Here is a 12,063-nt window from a genome sequence, read left to right on the forward strand (position 1 = left end):
CAGGAATGCGTTCTTGGCCTCCTCCAAGACTCTCTTCTTAGTGGCAAGATCCATCTCAATGGCATTCATGCGGGAGCGATAGAGCTGCTTGAACTTGGTGGCATTGGAGACTCCATCAAAGGAGAAGAAAGCCAGCCCTTCTCCAGTGCTGGGCAGCTGGAGGGCCTTTTGGGCAATTTTCTTCAGCACCTGTCCCCCAGACAGGTCTCCCAAATACCGAGTGTAGGCATGGGCCACCAGGAGCTCTGGTTGGTTCTTGCCCACATGGTGGAGCCTCTCAACGTATTTCTGAGTAGCCTCAGGACACGGGATCTCTTCCCTCCAGTTGCTGCCATAGAAGTACTCCAAGTCTTCCTCCAGGGCAGCTTTCCGGTGCAGCTCCGCCGGAAAATACACAGGGGCATAAACTGGGTTGTTCTTGTTACGTTCAATCTCTTCCTCCAGAGCAGAGTAGATGAAGTACAAAGATGCTGTAACCAGCTGAAAGAGAAGGAAGATGATGAGCTACAGGTGCATCTGTCTTCTTCAGGTCTGGGGGGACAAATCCTATTAACAAAAAGTTTACTCGTGGGCACACCTGGGATGAGTCATGCACATCTTTGGTGTTGCAGGTTTCCCATGTGGAAAACAGAGTTGCAAGGTGCAGTGAGACACTGTTTAGCCTTTTTCCCCTTCTGCTTGAGGCAGCACCAGGTAAGACCTAAGCCCTTTGCAGCAGATATTGGTCTTATCTGCTCTTAAAAGCTGCTGCCTTCACCTTGAAGTTAAAGGTCTTGCAGCTTCATTTAATAGAAACTGGAGTCCTATTAAATCATGCCTGGTCTATTCATCTCCTCTCTCAGTCAATAGAGAGGGTATTCCCTAAGGTATATTTTCTGGTGCATTGTTCAAATCTAAATGCTTCAAGATGTGGCTTCCCGTTGTGGGGCCCTGTGAGATGATGACACACCCCATTCATTTTTCAGTGTATTCATCATGTTGGCATCCCACCGTCCTGGGAGCTGGGGCACCACTGCTCTCCTCATTTAGATTTGTGAACAGGGTTGCCCCCTCAGTTGCCCCCAGCAGACAAGATAAAAGGGGGCTGGAAGCACAGCCTGCCTCTGAAAGATGCCTTTGTGAAGGAGTGCTCTGAGGGTGTGTGTTCTCCTCTCTATTTTGAAACCATTGTTGTTGTTTTTCCCTAGCTTATGTGATACTTTATTTTCTCTGCCAGCTTTTCCACGTGGCCTAAAACAATCTAGCTGTGTTCTTTCCTTCCCCAGGCTTTCTGTTTTCAGAGGCTGTAGACGTATTTACCCAACCCCTTCCTTACACTGGAATCCCTTATCAGCCACAAAGGGTAAAACACGAAGGTGTTGCAGTTCAGGTGAGTCAGGTTTGGAGGTGGGAGAGGCGGGGAAGAACGGAATTAAGGTGGCAGGAGAGAAAGCAGTTTACTCTCCAACAAAGCAATCAGTTCTGCAGTAAAAGAGTCGTGTTTCAACTTTTCCCCAGTGTGTCAGCAAAGAGGACTTTGGTAAACACACAGGCAGTGGCTTGGTTGTGGAAGCAAATAGATCCTGGGGAGTCATGTGTCAGCACAGATATATATACCTTTGCCAAGAGAGTAAATAAAAATAGAGGTTTTTAAACAATAACCTGCCATCCGGCTTACTGGAAATGAAATAAAATATGGGAACATTGCCTAACAAATAAGAAAGTACAACTTGACTGGTTGTTTTCAGAAGCAGATAGTGGTTTAATGGGAAATGTGGCTTTTTAAAACTGCCATTACATCTTAAAACCCACGTCACATCTGACTCTCCCTAACAGCATGTAAGTATCTTCTAATAAACTGAGTTGTTTTCTTCAAAACCTGAAGAAACCTTACTGCCAGCTTGTCTCAAAGTTCACTGCCTCACCTGTGCTGCAGTTCTAACAGCAGGAAGTTAGCACCTGAGATTAAACTTCTGCTGGACTAAGTACCCTGAATGCCACCTGTCAGAAATAAGTAGGCTTTTTCCTGCTCTTGTGGATTTATTTGCCAAGGAACAGTTCAACAACAAAGTAATTAAACCACAGGTTGGATTGCTAGCTGTTATTTGCAAGCCCAGGCGTCACATCCTGTAGCCTCCCAGGAATTTCTGGCCCAAGGTGTGTGCTTTGTTTTTGCTCATCGCTTTGTTATGTGGCTTGGATCCCAGGAATCATGTATCAAGCCTGGCTAGGTGCAGACTAATATTTGCAAATGTTTCTCTTTTATCCTAAGAAAAACAACAGGCTCCTACCTGTTAGAGGCAGACATAGCCTGCTCAAACTCAGTCTGCCTTTGAGTTCTTAGTGTTCATGATCTCAGCTCTGGTATAAGCCAAGTGACAATGGAAACATTGCAAAGTTCAGTGCCAGAGATGATCCCACATCCTCAATTTCTCACAATACCATCACTATTTCTAGTTGTAGCTGGTTAGAGCACTGTAAATTTAGTATTCTCCCTCTTTGGGGTGTTTCAGCAACTCAAGTATCTGCACATAGCCATGTCTCCTTCAGCTATCATTGCCAATAATCAATATGCAGGCATTTATGAAGAAAACAGAAAAACAACTGAATTAATCCCATCAGCCTCTTTGTCTTTTTATCCAGTTTCAGCTTGGCTGCCCATCGTGATGCACACAGTTCTGCCCTGCCTTCTGCCAGAGGAGCCTGTAAGATCTTACTGTGCTGCAGTTTGAGGAAGATCATGTCTTGCCCAGGAGATGCTGATACCAGACAGCACCTCCTTACTTGCACCATCCCCCTCCTCCCCCTTTATTCCCCCTGCAGCCCACCCGACCTAGCAGTTTATTTCCTGGCAAGGAAATCCCATCCCTGAGCAATTCTGCTACAAAGTACCTTAAACTCCTGGAGTGACACTTGTCCCTTCTGAAAATTCTTCATGAACGGAGTGTTCTCTGCCTGCTCGTGCACCTCCTTGGTGGCTTCCTTCATCAGTTCTGACAGGTCCTTGGACATGCTGAGGAACAGCAGCAAAACAGATGTCAGGGTTGTCGCTCTCCTCCGGAAAAAGTGATTTTAGCTCTCCAGGAATAAAAAGGGGGATTGCAGGAAGAAAAGCAGAGGATTCCCGAGAGCCATGGGTGGGAAGAGGGGGAGCACCAGCATCCCAAGTGCTGTCCCGAGCAGGGAAGACAGACAGACCCCATCCAGAAGCGAAAGCAGGAGCATGCCATTCCCTGCATAGCAGAAACAGGCAAAGCACAGCAGACCTAAAAGCAGGGCGAGAAACACAATACTCTTCTGTCAAAGAATTCCCTTTTCATTCCCGTCCCATTCTCACCTTTCGGAGCTGTGCGTCTGGGAAGTTTCCATGTTTTCCCACTTCGTTTCACTCCTCCCTGTTGTTTTGGTTGGTTGTTGTTTGGTTGGTTGTGGTTTTTTTTTTTCCTTCTTGCTCGTGCTTGGCTCCTTCCTCTCAGCTCCCAGGACAGAGAAGCCTCTGAGCTGGGCAGCCCGTCTCCCGCATCCAGTTTTATACAGCCCGGGCCACGTGAGCAGCCGAACCGCTGACCTCAGTGTGTGCAAAACTTCTTGCAACACGACTGCATTTCCTTTCCCGGCGCTGGCTGCCACCCTGTCCTCTCCCTGCAGCCCCGAGGGACCAGAAGGAAGTCACCTGATGAGTTTTGACTACTAAGCACAAACAAGAGGATGTCCCACAGCTTCTCCTTGCAGAGTTCCCGGCTCTGTAACCCTTTCGGCGCGGTGCCTGTGGGCAGGCAGAGCCCAAGTGCTGCAGGAGCTGCTCCTTGTGCTGAGGGTAGCGGGGTTGGACAAGGAGGGGTGGATTTGCAGGAGCAGTGCCTGGGGCAGGGTGGGCAGCCTCCTCTCCCTAGTCTGTGTCCTGGCTGCACCCTGCCTGGAGAGGTAAGAGAACACCCATCCTCATCTGCCCTAGCACAAGTCAGGTATAAACATCTTAATTCCCGTGACTGTACACATCTCCAGAGAGTCTCTGGCAGCAGGACCCTGGGGTGTGTGCCAGTCCTGGGCATGGGGGGCTGCTGTGATACATGCACGCACCAGAACTGCCCATGCAGAGTGCTGGGCACTGGGGAATAAGCCCTGTCCCTTTGCACGGAGCCAGCACAGGTGTGCCTGTGCTGGTGCACAGAGAAAGGAGCATTCCCACTTTCCTGGTGCATGGAAAAAATACTGTGTGATTTGTGTGACAACTGGCTCCTGCTATTAGCACAGCTGTGTGCAGGGCAGTTTCGGAGAATAGCATGTCACCCCCTAGATGCCCTGAAGGCTGGGGTAGCTGGTGGACTGAAAGGATGTGATACAAGACTTGAGGGAAACCGAGAAAGCCTGCAGAGACTTTCAAAAGCAAAGAATTTCTCTGATTAGGAAAAAGAGGGTTGGACAAGGTGCTTCTCCCAGTATCTGGCTGCTCTGCTGTTTTGTCTGGTGAAGTGGTCAGAGGCAGCCAGCAGATGAAGCTGAGCCCTTCTTTTCCAGCTGTGGCTGAGCTGCTGCAAGCAGGGCTGGCCAGGATGGACGATGCATTGCCAGCTGTACTTCGGAGAAGAACATACCTTGTGCTCAACCCAAAGAGCTGGGCTCTTAAAGCCACCATTCCTCTGCCACTGTAGGGGAGAGAAAATCCCAAACTGAAGCCGTGCATGAGGTGGTAGGGAGACAGAGCCTGGGCAGGAAGGCAAAGGCATCTTCTGTCCATCTGTCCCCTCTAGCGTGTCTACTCTGGGGCTTTGCTGGTGGATGTTGTGGTCCAAGCCACCTGCCTTGCATGTCTTCCTGTCCCTGCACCTACACCTGGCACAGCTGGGTTTGGTGCTGTAGGTTAGAAGGATGTCCTGGAAGAAATGTGCTTCTACACTTGTTTTTTTTTTCTTGTTGTTTTGTTTTTTTTTTTGTCTCAGGCAGACATCTGGCATGTGGTGCAGCACTCAGGAAGGATTACTCAGCGTTTCCACGCTGACTCAGCCAGACTTTTCCTGTCTTTCTTTGTCTTTTAAAGCAACAGTGCTTTAAAAAACACATTCCACTCTTACCCCCATGCCATTGCAGACAGCTTGCTGCTGAATTGCTTGGTTTTCTGTAAGGTAAAATAAATATATCAGGATGTGTGACTCTTTGAAGCAAGTGTGACGTACCTTGAGAGAGGGCTCCAGTGCAGAGTCCATGAGAGCATCAGGCTTCATGGCCAGCCCCTCCTGAAGACATTGATGCCATTTTGCCACAGGGATGGCCCCAAAATGAGCCTTTTCCTCTGGCATTGCTCCTTAAATCTCACCTTTCCTGTCCTTTTCAGTGTGTCCTATTCTGACATGGGAAGCTGGAACACAGATTGAACCTTTAGTTCTAGTGGAGGGAAGTAGGAAATATATAAGAATATGAAAATGAAGAATATTATTCATTTTATTAAGTAATATGAAAAAAAACCCACCTTCAAGGCCTGGTCCTTTCATCTTTGTTCTGCAGCTCCAGTAATGCACCTAGTTCCTTCCTGGTTGCTTTCAGGCCAGTGCTTTTGTCCCCTGCCTGCCTACCTTCTTCCCAGAGTTTGCATGCTTGCAGGCACTCAAAAGGATGTATCCAAAAGTTCCTCCTCCTTCCTTTCATTCAGGGTTGAGGTAGATGTGGATGTGAGAGATGGTGCCTTGTCATGTCACTGCCATTCTGGGTAGGATACTTCTTCCCAGGTAGAAGTCCTGGCTCATAACCACACTGCCCAGGACATGGAGCCAATGCATCTCCTTCCAAATCTTGAAACTTCAGTTTCTCCTGGGCTGGTCACAAGGGATCACAGAATCACAGAATTATTGAGACTCCAAAAGATCTCTGAGATCATCAAGTCCAAACCTATGACCTAACACCATCACATCGGCTAGGCCATGGCACTAAGTGCCACATCCAGCCTTTCCTTAAACACCTCCAGGGATGGAGGCCACCACTTCCCTGAGCAGTCCATTCCAATGTCTGATCACCCTTTCTGTGAGGAAGTGCTTCCTAATATCCAACTTAAACCTCCCCCGGTGCAGCTTCAGGTCATGTCCTCTCACCCTGTCACTAGTTGCCTGGGAGAAGAGCCTGACCCCCACCTGAGTTCAACCTCCCTTCAGGTAGTTGAAGAGAGTGATAAGGTCCCCCCTGAGTCTCCTCTTTTCCAGGCTAAACAACCTCAGCTCCCTAAGCCCATCCCTATAAGACTTTCCCTCTAGTCCTTTCACCAGCCCCATTGCTCTCCTCTGGACCTGCTCCAGCACCTCAATATCCTTCTTGAAGTGAGGGGCCCAGAACTGGAAACAGGACTTGAGGTGCAGCCTCACCAGTGCTGTGTACAGGGGGAGAATCACATCCCTGCTCCTGCTGGCCACACTATTCCTGATACAAGCCAGGATACCATTGGCCTTCCGGGCCACCTGGGCACACAGCTGGGTCATGTTTAACCAGCTGTCACAACCACTCCCCCCGTGCCCCTTTCTGGTGGGCCCCCCCCCAGCCACTCTTCCCCCAGCCGGAAGTGCTGCCTGGGGTTGTTGTGGCCAAAGTGCAGGACCCTGCACTTGGTCTTGTTGAATTTCATGCCATTGGCCTCGGCCCATCGACCCAGCCTGTCCAGGTCCTCCTGCAGCTTCTTCCTGCCCTCTGGCAGATCAACACACCCCCCCAGCTTGGTGTCATCCATGAGTTTACTAAGGGTGGACTCAAACCCCACACCCAGGTTGTCAGTAAAGATGCTGCATAGGACTGGGCCCAGTACTGATCCCTGGGGGGACACCACTGGTAATCAGATGTCAGCTGGATGCAGCTCCATTCACCATCACTCTCTGGGCCTGGTCATCCAGGCAGTTTCTAACCCAGCAAAGGATGCACCTGTCCAAGCTGTGGATTGGTAGCTTTTCCAGGAGGATGCTGTGGGAGACTCTGTCAAAAGCTTTGCTGAAGTTGAGGTAGACTGAATCCTCATCCATTAGGCAGGTCTCCCAGTCATAGTAGGAGATCAGATTGGTCAGGCAAGACCTCCTTCCTTTCCTAAACCCATGTTGGCTGGGCCTCATCCCTTGGTTGTCTTGTACGTGCTGCTTGATGGCACTCAGGATGATCTGCTCCATAGCAGATAAGGTCCTAACTGCAGCTCACCTCCACTGTGAGCTTCTCCTTAGATGCAGGCAGTCAAGCTGTGCCCCATAACTTATTTAAGCCATCTGGTTTCTAGCTATCAAGGTTACTTGGGATGGAGCAGCTGTGAGACTGGGCCCAGTTCTCCAGAAAGGCCCAAAAGCTCTGCAGCAAGATGGAAGGAGAACTGAAAGTGGTGTGTCATCATCTTTGCAGTCCCTGGCCTGGGGCATTTCTGGCTCCATCCAGTGCCCTGCAGGGAGGACTTGCTTTGTTTCTGCTGTGCTGTTGCTATGCAGTACGGGAAGGTTAATGACACCAAGTGTGCTGTCAGTGATCTGTGAGGGACCGTCTCTTAGAAGAGAAGTGGGATGTTGACACCTGAGAGCAATGCATGGGGAAGGAGGTGTGTGCTCTGAGCAGAAGGAACAAACTGCCCAGAGCAACTTGCTCTGGGCATAGTGGGCACAGGAAAGCAGGGCCCAGTCCGTATCCAGGTCACTTGGAGATTTTGCTTGGACCTCATTGAAGCGTCAGACCTGTGGTCTCTGACATTCCTACCAGAAGCCCTATGATCTCCTATCCTTCCAGAGAACTGTGGCTGACTGGTGCTACAGCCACCAGTGAAACTGCCCAGGAGATTTCTAGCAAAGGTGAACCAAGTAGCCTCAGGCAAGATAGTTGTAATAGTTCCTGTTGGGCTTAAAAGCCTCTGTCTGCCCAGCCCAACCTCTGAGAAAATGCTTAATCAGCAGATGGTGAAGATAAATGGTTAACAACAGCAGGAAGTTAGTGTTGCATATGGGATAAGGGAAGGGGTGGGCAGGTTTCTCCTCTTTATAGATTTAACAGCATGTTCTGCCAACAGATTTATGGTCAGAAATGTCTCGTTACACAGGCAGTCATGGATTGCCAAGTCAGCTCTCCTGAACCCGTGTGGGAAGTGCCCTCAGACACTGGGCTCAGGCCAGCAGCTCCTGGCAGCTCCGCAGGGGAGACACAACCCCGGGAACACCAGCCTTCCCTGCTCCCAGGGGTTAATGGGCTCTCTCAAACAGTGACACAGCAAAATGTACCGTGACACAGCAAAATCCAGCCGCCTGGTGTGCACTCGGAGAGCTGACTCAGTAAGCAGGATTTGCTGTGTAATGGGGAAAAAAAAAAAAAAAAGAAGTTGCTATGGCCACTTGCTGAAGAAGGGAGTCCGTGCAGGAGCACACAGGGATGTGTCATGTGTTAGTTTGTGTTTACCAAAGGGCAGAACTGCCTGTGCTTGCTGCAGTCAGCATTGAGCCATCCAAGCCCAGATCAAAGGTGCAGGTGGAAAAAAGGAGGTCAGGAGTACAAGGCACTGCAGGTCCCCATGGGGAGCACAGGCACTGCAAGTGTCCTCTGGGCTGGCATTGCTGGTACCATTGGAAGAGCCCTATAGACATACATGGGTGTGCTAGGCAAACCCCGTATGTGGGAAGCCCGTAGACCGGCATGGTGGGGAAATGGAGGTGCAGGCAGATTTCTCAGGCTTAAGAGAACCAGCATGACAAAAAAATAGGAAGTGCAGATTGCAATACATATTTTTATAGATGTGTGGATGCATGCGTCTCCAGCACATGGCTATGAGCAAGGGGAGAGCTCTGGGCTGGCTGGGAGCAGGGCAGGCAGGGAGAACCCTGCAAGGCACATGCCTGCTTTGCAACCAGAGACCCAGGGTCAGGTAGTGACATGAAGTGTGAAGAAGGTCTCCAGGTTACAGGTGCACTGGGCTGAAATTGTAGGGAAGACTGCATAGAGCCCACCTCACTCCTCAGAGTCTCAGTCTTGGCAGGGATGGAGCTTGTGCCCTGCTGGGGAATTGCTTTGAGAGCAAAATGGAGGTGTTGAAATGAGCAGGGCAAAGTACCATTTGGGCAAATGTTTCAGACCAAGCCGCCTCCCTTGTTTCAGTGCTACAGCGTGTAAAGCAAAGTGTGCCGTGACTGGGAGACTGGACAAACTGAAAATCTGGATTTGAAAGTCACACATATGCAACAAGTACGACTTTGTGGCACAGCTCACGCCTTTTACTCAGAGGATGGGAGGAGATGGAGCTGAAAAACAAGTTCTGCAAAGAGAGTGAGACCCACACCCCCCCCCAACACCACCCACCGTGGTTTCCACATCACCCCCCCATGGGTCCCTGCCCCTGCGGTGTGGGAGATGCGTGTCCTCCTCCCTCACGGGGCTGCACAGCCGGGGCTATTTCTAGAGATTTCTCCGATTGTCCAGAGAAGCAGGGACCGGGGCCAAGAACAGCAGCTGCAATCTCAAAGCAGAGCAGAGGAAACTGCCCCTGAGCAAAAAACAGCCTCACGTGGACCCTGCTCCACCGTGACTCAGCAGAAGAGCCCCTCAGCCATAAGGCTAAACCTTGACTCAGCAATATGCTGTGCCCCGGCGTGACCCTGACTCAGCAGGACGCCCACGGAGATTTTGCTTGGACCTCATTGAAGCGTCAGACCTGTGGTCTCTGACATTCCTACCAGAAGCCCTATGATCTCCTATCCTTCCAGAGAACTGTGGCTGACTGGTGCTACAGCCACCAGTGAAACTGCCCAGGAGATTTCTAGCAAAGGTGAACCAAGTAGCCTCAGGCAAGATAGTTGTAATAGTTCCTGTTGGGCTTAAAAGCCTCTGTCTGCCCAGCCCAACCTCTGAGAAAATGCTTAATCAGCAGATGGTGAAGATAAATGGTTAACAACAGCAGGAAGTTAGTGTTGCATATGGGATAAGGGAAGGGGTGGGCAGGTTTCTCCTCTTTATAGATTTAACAGCATGTTCTGCCAACAGATTTATGGTCAGAAATGTCTCGTTACACAGGCAGTCATGGATTGCCAAGTCAGCTCTCCTGAACCCGTGTGGGAAGTGCCCTCAGACACTGGGCTCAGGCCAGCAGCTCCTGGCAGCTCCGCAGGGGAGACACAACCCCGGGAACACCAGCCTTCCCTGCTCCCAGGGGTTAATGGGCTCTCTCAAACAGAGTGACACAGAAATGTACCGTGACACAGCAAAATCCAGCCGCCTGGTGTGCACTCGGAGAGCTGACTCAGTAAGCAGGATTTGCTGTGTAATGGGGAAAAAAAAAAAAAAAAGAAGTTGCTATGGCCACTTGCTGAAGAAGGGAGTCCGTGCAGGAGCACACAGGGATGTGTCATGTGTTAGTTTGTGTTTACCAAAGGGCAGAACTGCCTGTGCTTGCTGCAGTCAGCATTGAGCCATCCAAGCCCAGATCAAAGGTGCAGGTGGAAAAAAGGAGGTCAGGAGTACAAGGCACTGCAGGTCCCCATGGGGAGCACAGGCACTGCAAGTGTCCTCTGGGCTGGCATTGCTGGTACCATTGGAAGAGCCCTATAGACATACATGGGTGTGCTAGGCAAACCCCGTATGTGGGAAGCCCGTAGACCGGCATGGTGGGGAAATGGAGGTGCAGGCAGATTTCTCAGGCTTAAGAGAACCAGCATGACAAAAAAATAGGAAGTGCAGATTGCAATACATATTTTTATAGATGTGTGGATGCATGCGTCTCCAGCACATGGCTATGAGCAAGGGGAGAGCTCTGGGCTGGCTGGGAGCAGGGCAGGCAGGGAGAACCCTGCAAGGCACATGCCTGCTTTGCAACCAGAGACCCAGGGTCAGGTAGTGACATGAAGTGTGAAGAAGGTCTCCAGGTTACAGGTGCACTGGGCTGAAATTGTAGGGAAGACTGCATAGAGCCCACCTCACTCCTCAGAGTCTCAGTGTTGGCAGGGATGGAGCTTGTGCCCTGCTGGGGAATTGCTTTGAGAGCAAAATGGAGGTGTTGAAATGAGCAGGGCAAAGTACCATTTGGGCAAATGTTTCAGACCAAGCCGCCTCCCTTGTTTCAGTGCTACAGCGTGTAAAGCAAAGTGTGCCGTGACTGGGAGACTGGACAAACTGAAAATCTGGATTTGAAAGTCACACATATGCAACAAGTACGACTTTGTGGCACAGCTCACGCCTTTTACTCAGAGGATGGGAGGAGATGGAGCTGAAAAACAAGTTCTGCAAAGAGAGTGAGACCCACACCCCCCCCCAACACCACCCACCGTGGTTTCCACATCACCCCCCCATGGGTCCCTGCCCCTGCGGTGTGGGAGATGCGTGTCCTCCTCCCTCACGGGGCTGCACAGCCGGGGCTATTTCTAGAGATTTCTCCGATTGTCCAGAGAAGCAGGGACCGGGGCCAAGAACAGCAGCTGCAATCTCAAAGCAGAGCAGAGGAAGCAGCCCCTGAGCAAAAAACAGCCTCACGTGGACCCTGCTCCACCGTGACTCAGCAGAAGAGCCCCTCAGCCATAAGGCTAAACCTTGACTCAGCAATATGCTGTGCCCCGGCGTGACCCTGACTCAGCAGGACGCCCACGCTGGGGAAAGGGTGAGTCGGTATGATCGGGAGGCAGGCTGTGGGGTTTTGAGGCTCACACAAGAGTGGGGAGTCCCACCAAGGACATGGGGCATCACTGGCAGAGGCAAAATGCTCCCCCCTCCAGCTGTGCTTCCCAGCACTCTATAGCTGTGCTGGGGGGCCAGCGGGGTGGGGGGTGAAAGGGCCGGGAAAGGCCAGAAGACTTGTTGTCTCATGTTGGGAAAGCTGCCCACCTTGCTGACCTGGGGACATGGAGAATGGTGTGGCTGTTTGCCCTGGGACCGGGACAGTCTCTGCTCCATAGCAGGGGGAATCAAGGCACAGGAACACTGCTCTCTGCAGTGCTGGGTGGGCACCTGGCTTCTCCTGTGCTGGTGGAAAACAGCAAACCCAGGGGATTTGGGGGGGGGAAGGAGTTTATTTTAGAGGCTGGCATGCGGGGTGTGCCTAGTGTAAGCTGCTTACCCACAGCCATACATATGTCAGTAGCACAGCCTGGCCCCCCGCTTCTTCCCCCC

General features: G+C 51.1%; 1 protein-coding gene across 1 annotated transcript in view; it reads right to left on the reverse strand.

Annotated features, from left to right (window-relative positions):
- Positions 1-3,349, reverse strand: part of HMOX1 (heme oxygenase (decycling) 1) — a 5,815-nt gene extending 2,466 nt beyond the window's left edge. The window contains exons 1-3 of the mRNA XM_010005773.1: positions 3,317-3,349; positions 2,872-2,992; positions 1-480 (exon numbers count right to left, since the gene is read on the reverse strand). The exon at positions 1-480 is cut by the window's left edge and continues 1 nt beyond it. Coding sequence (XP_010004075.1) covers positions 1-480; positions 2,872-2,992; positions 3,317-3,348 — 633 coding nt within the window. The 5' untranslated portion in view covers position 3,349. The remainder of the gene's footprint in view (positions 481-2,871; positions 2,993-3,316) is intronic.
- Between the last annotated feature and the right edge of the window lie 8,714 nt (positions 3,350-12,063).

The sequence above is a fragment of the Chaetura pelagica genome, unplaced genomic scaffold (genome assembly GCF_000747805.2).
Source record: "Chaetura pelagica isolate M959 unplaced genomic scaffold, ChaPel_1.0 scaffold79, whole genome shotgun sequence".
NCBI classification, from domain to species: Eukaryota; Metazoa; Chordata; class Aves; order Apodiformes; family Apodidae; genus Chaetura; species Chaetura pelagica.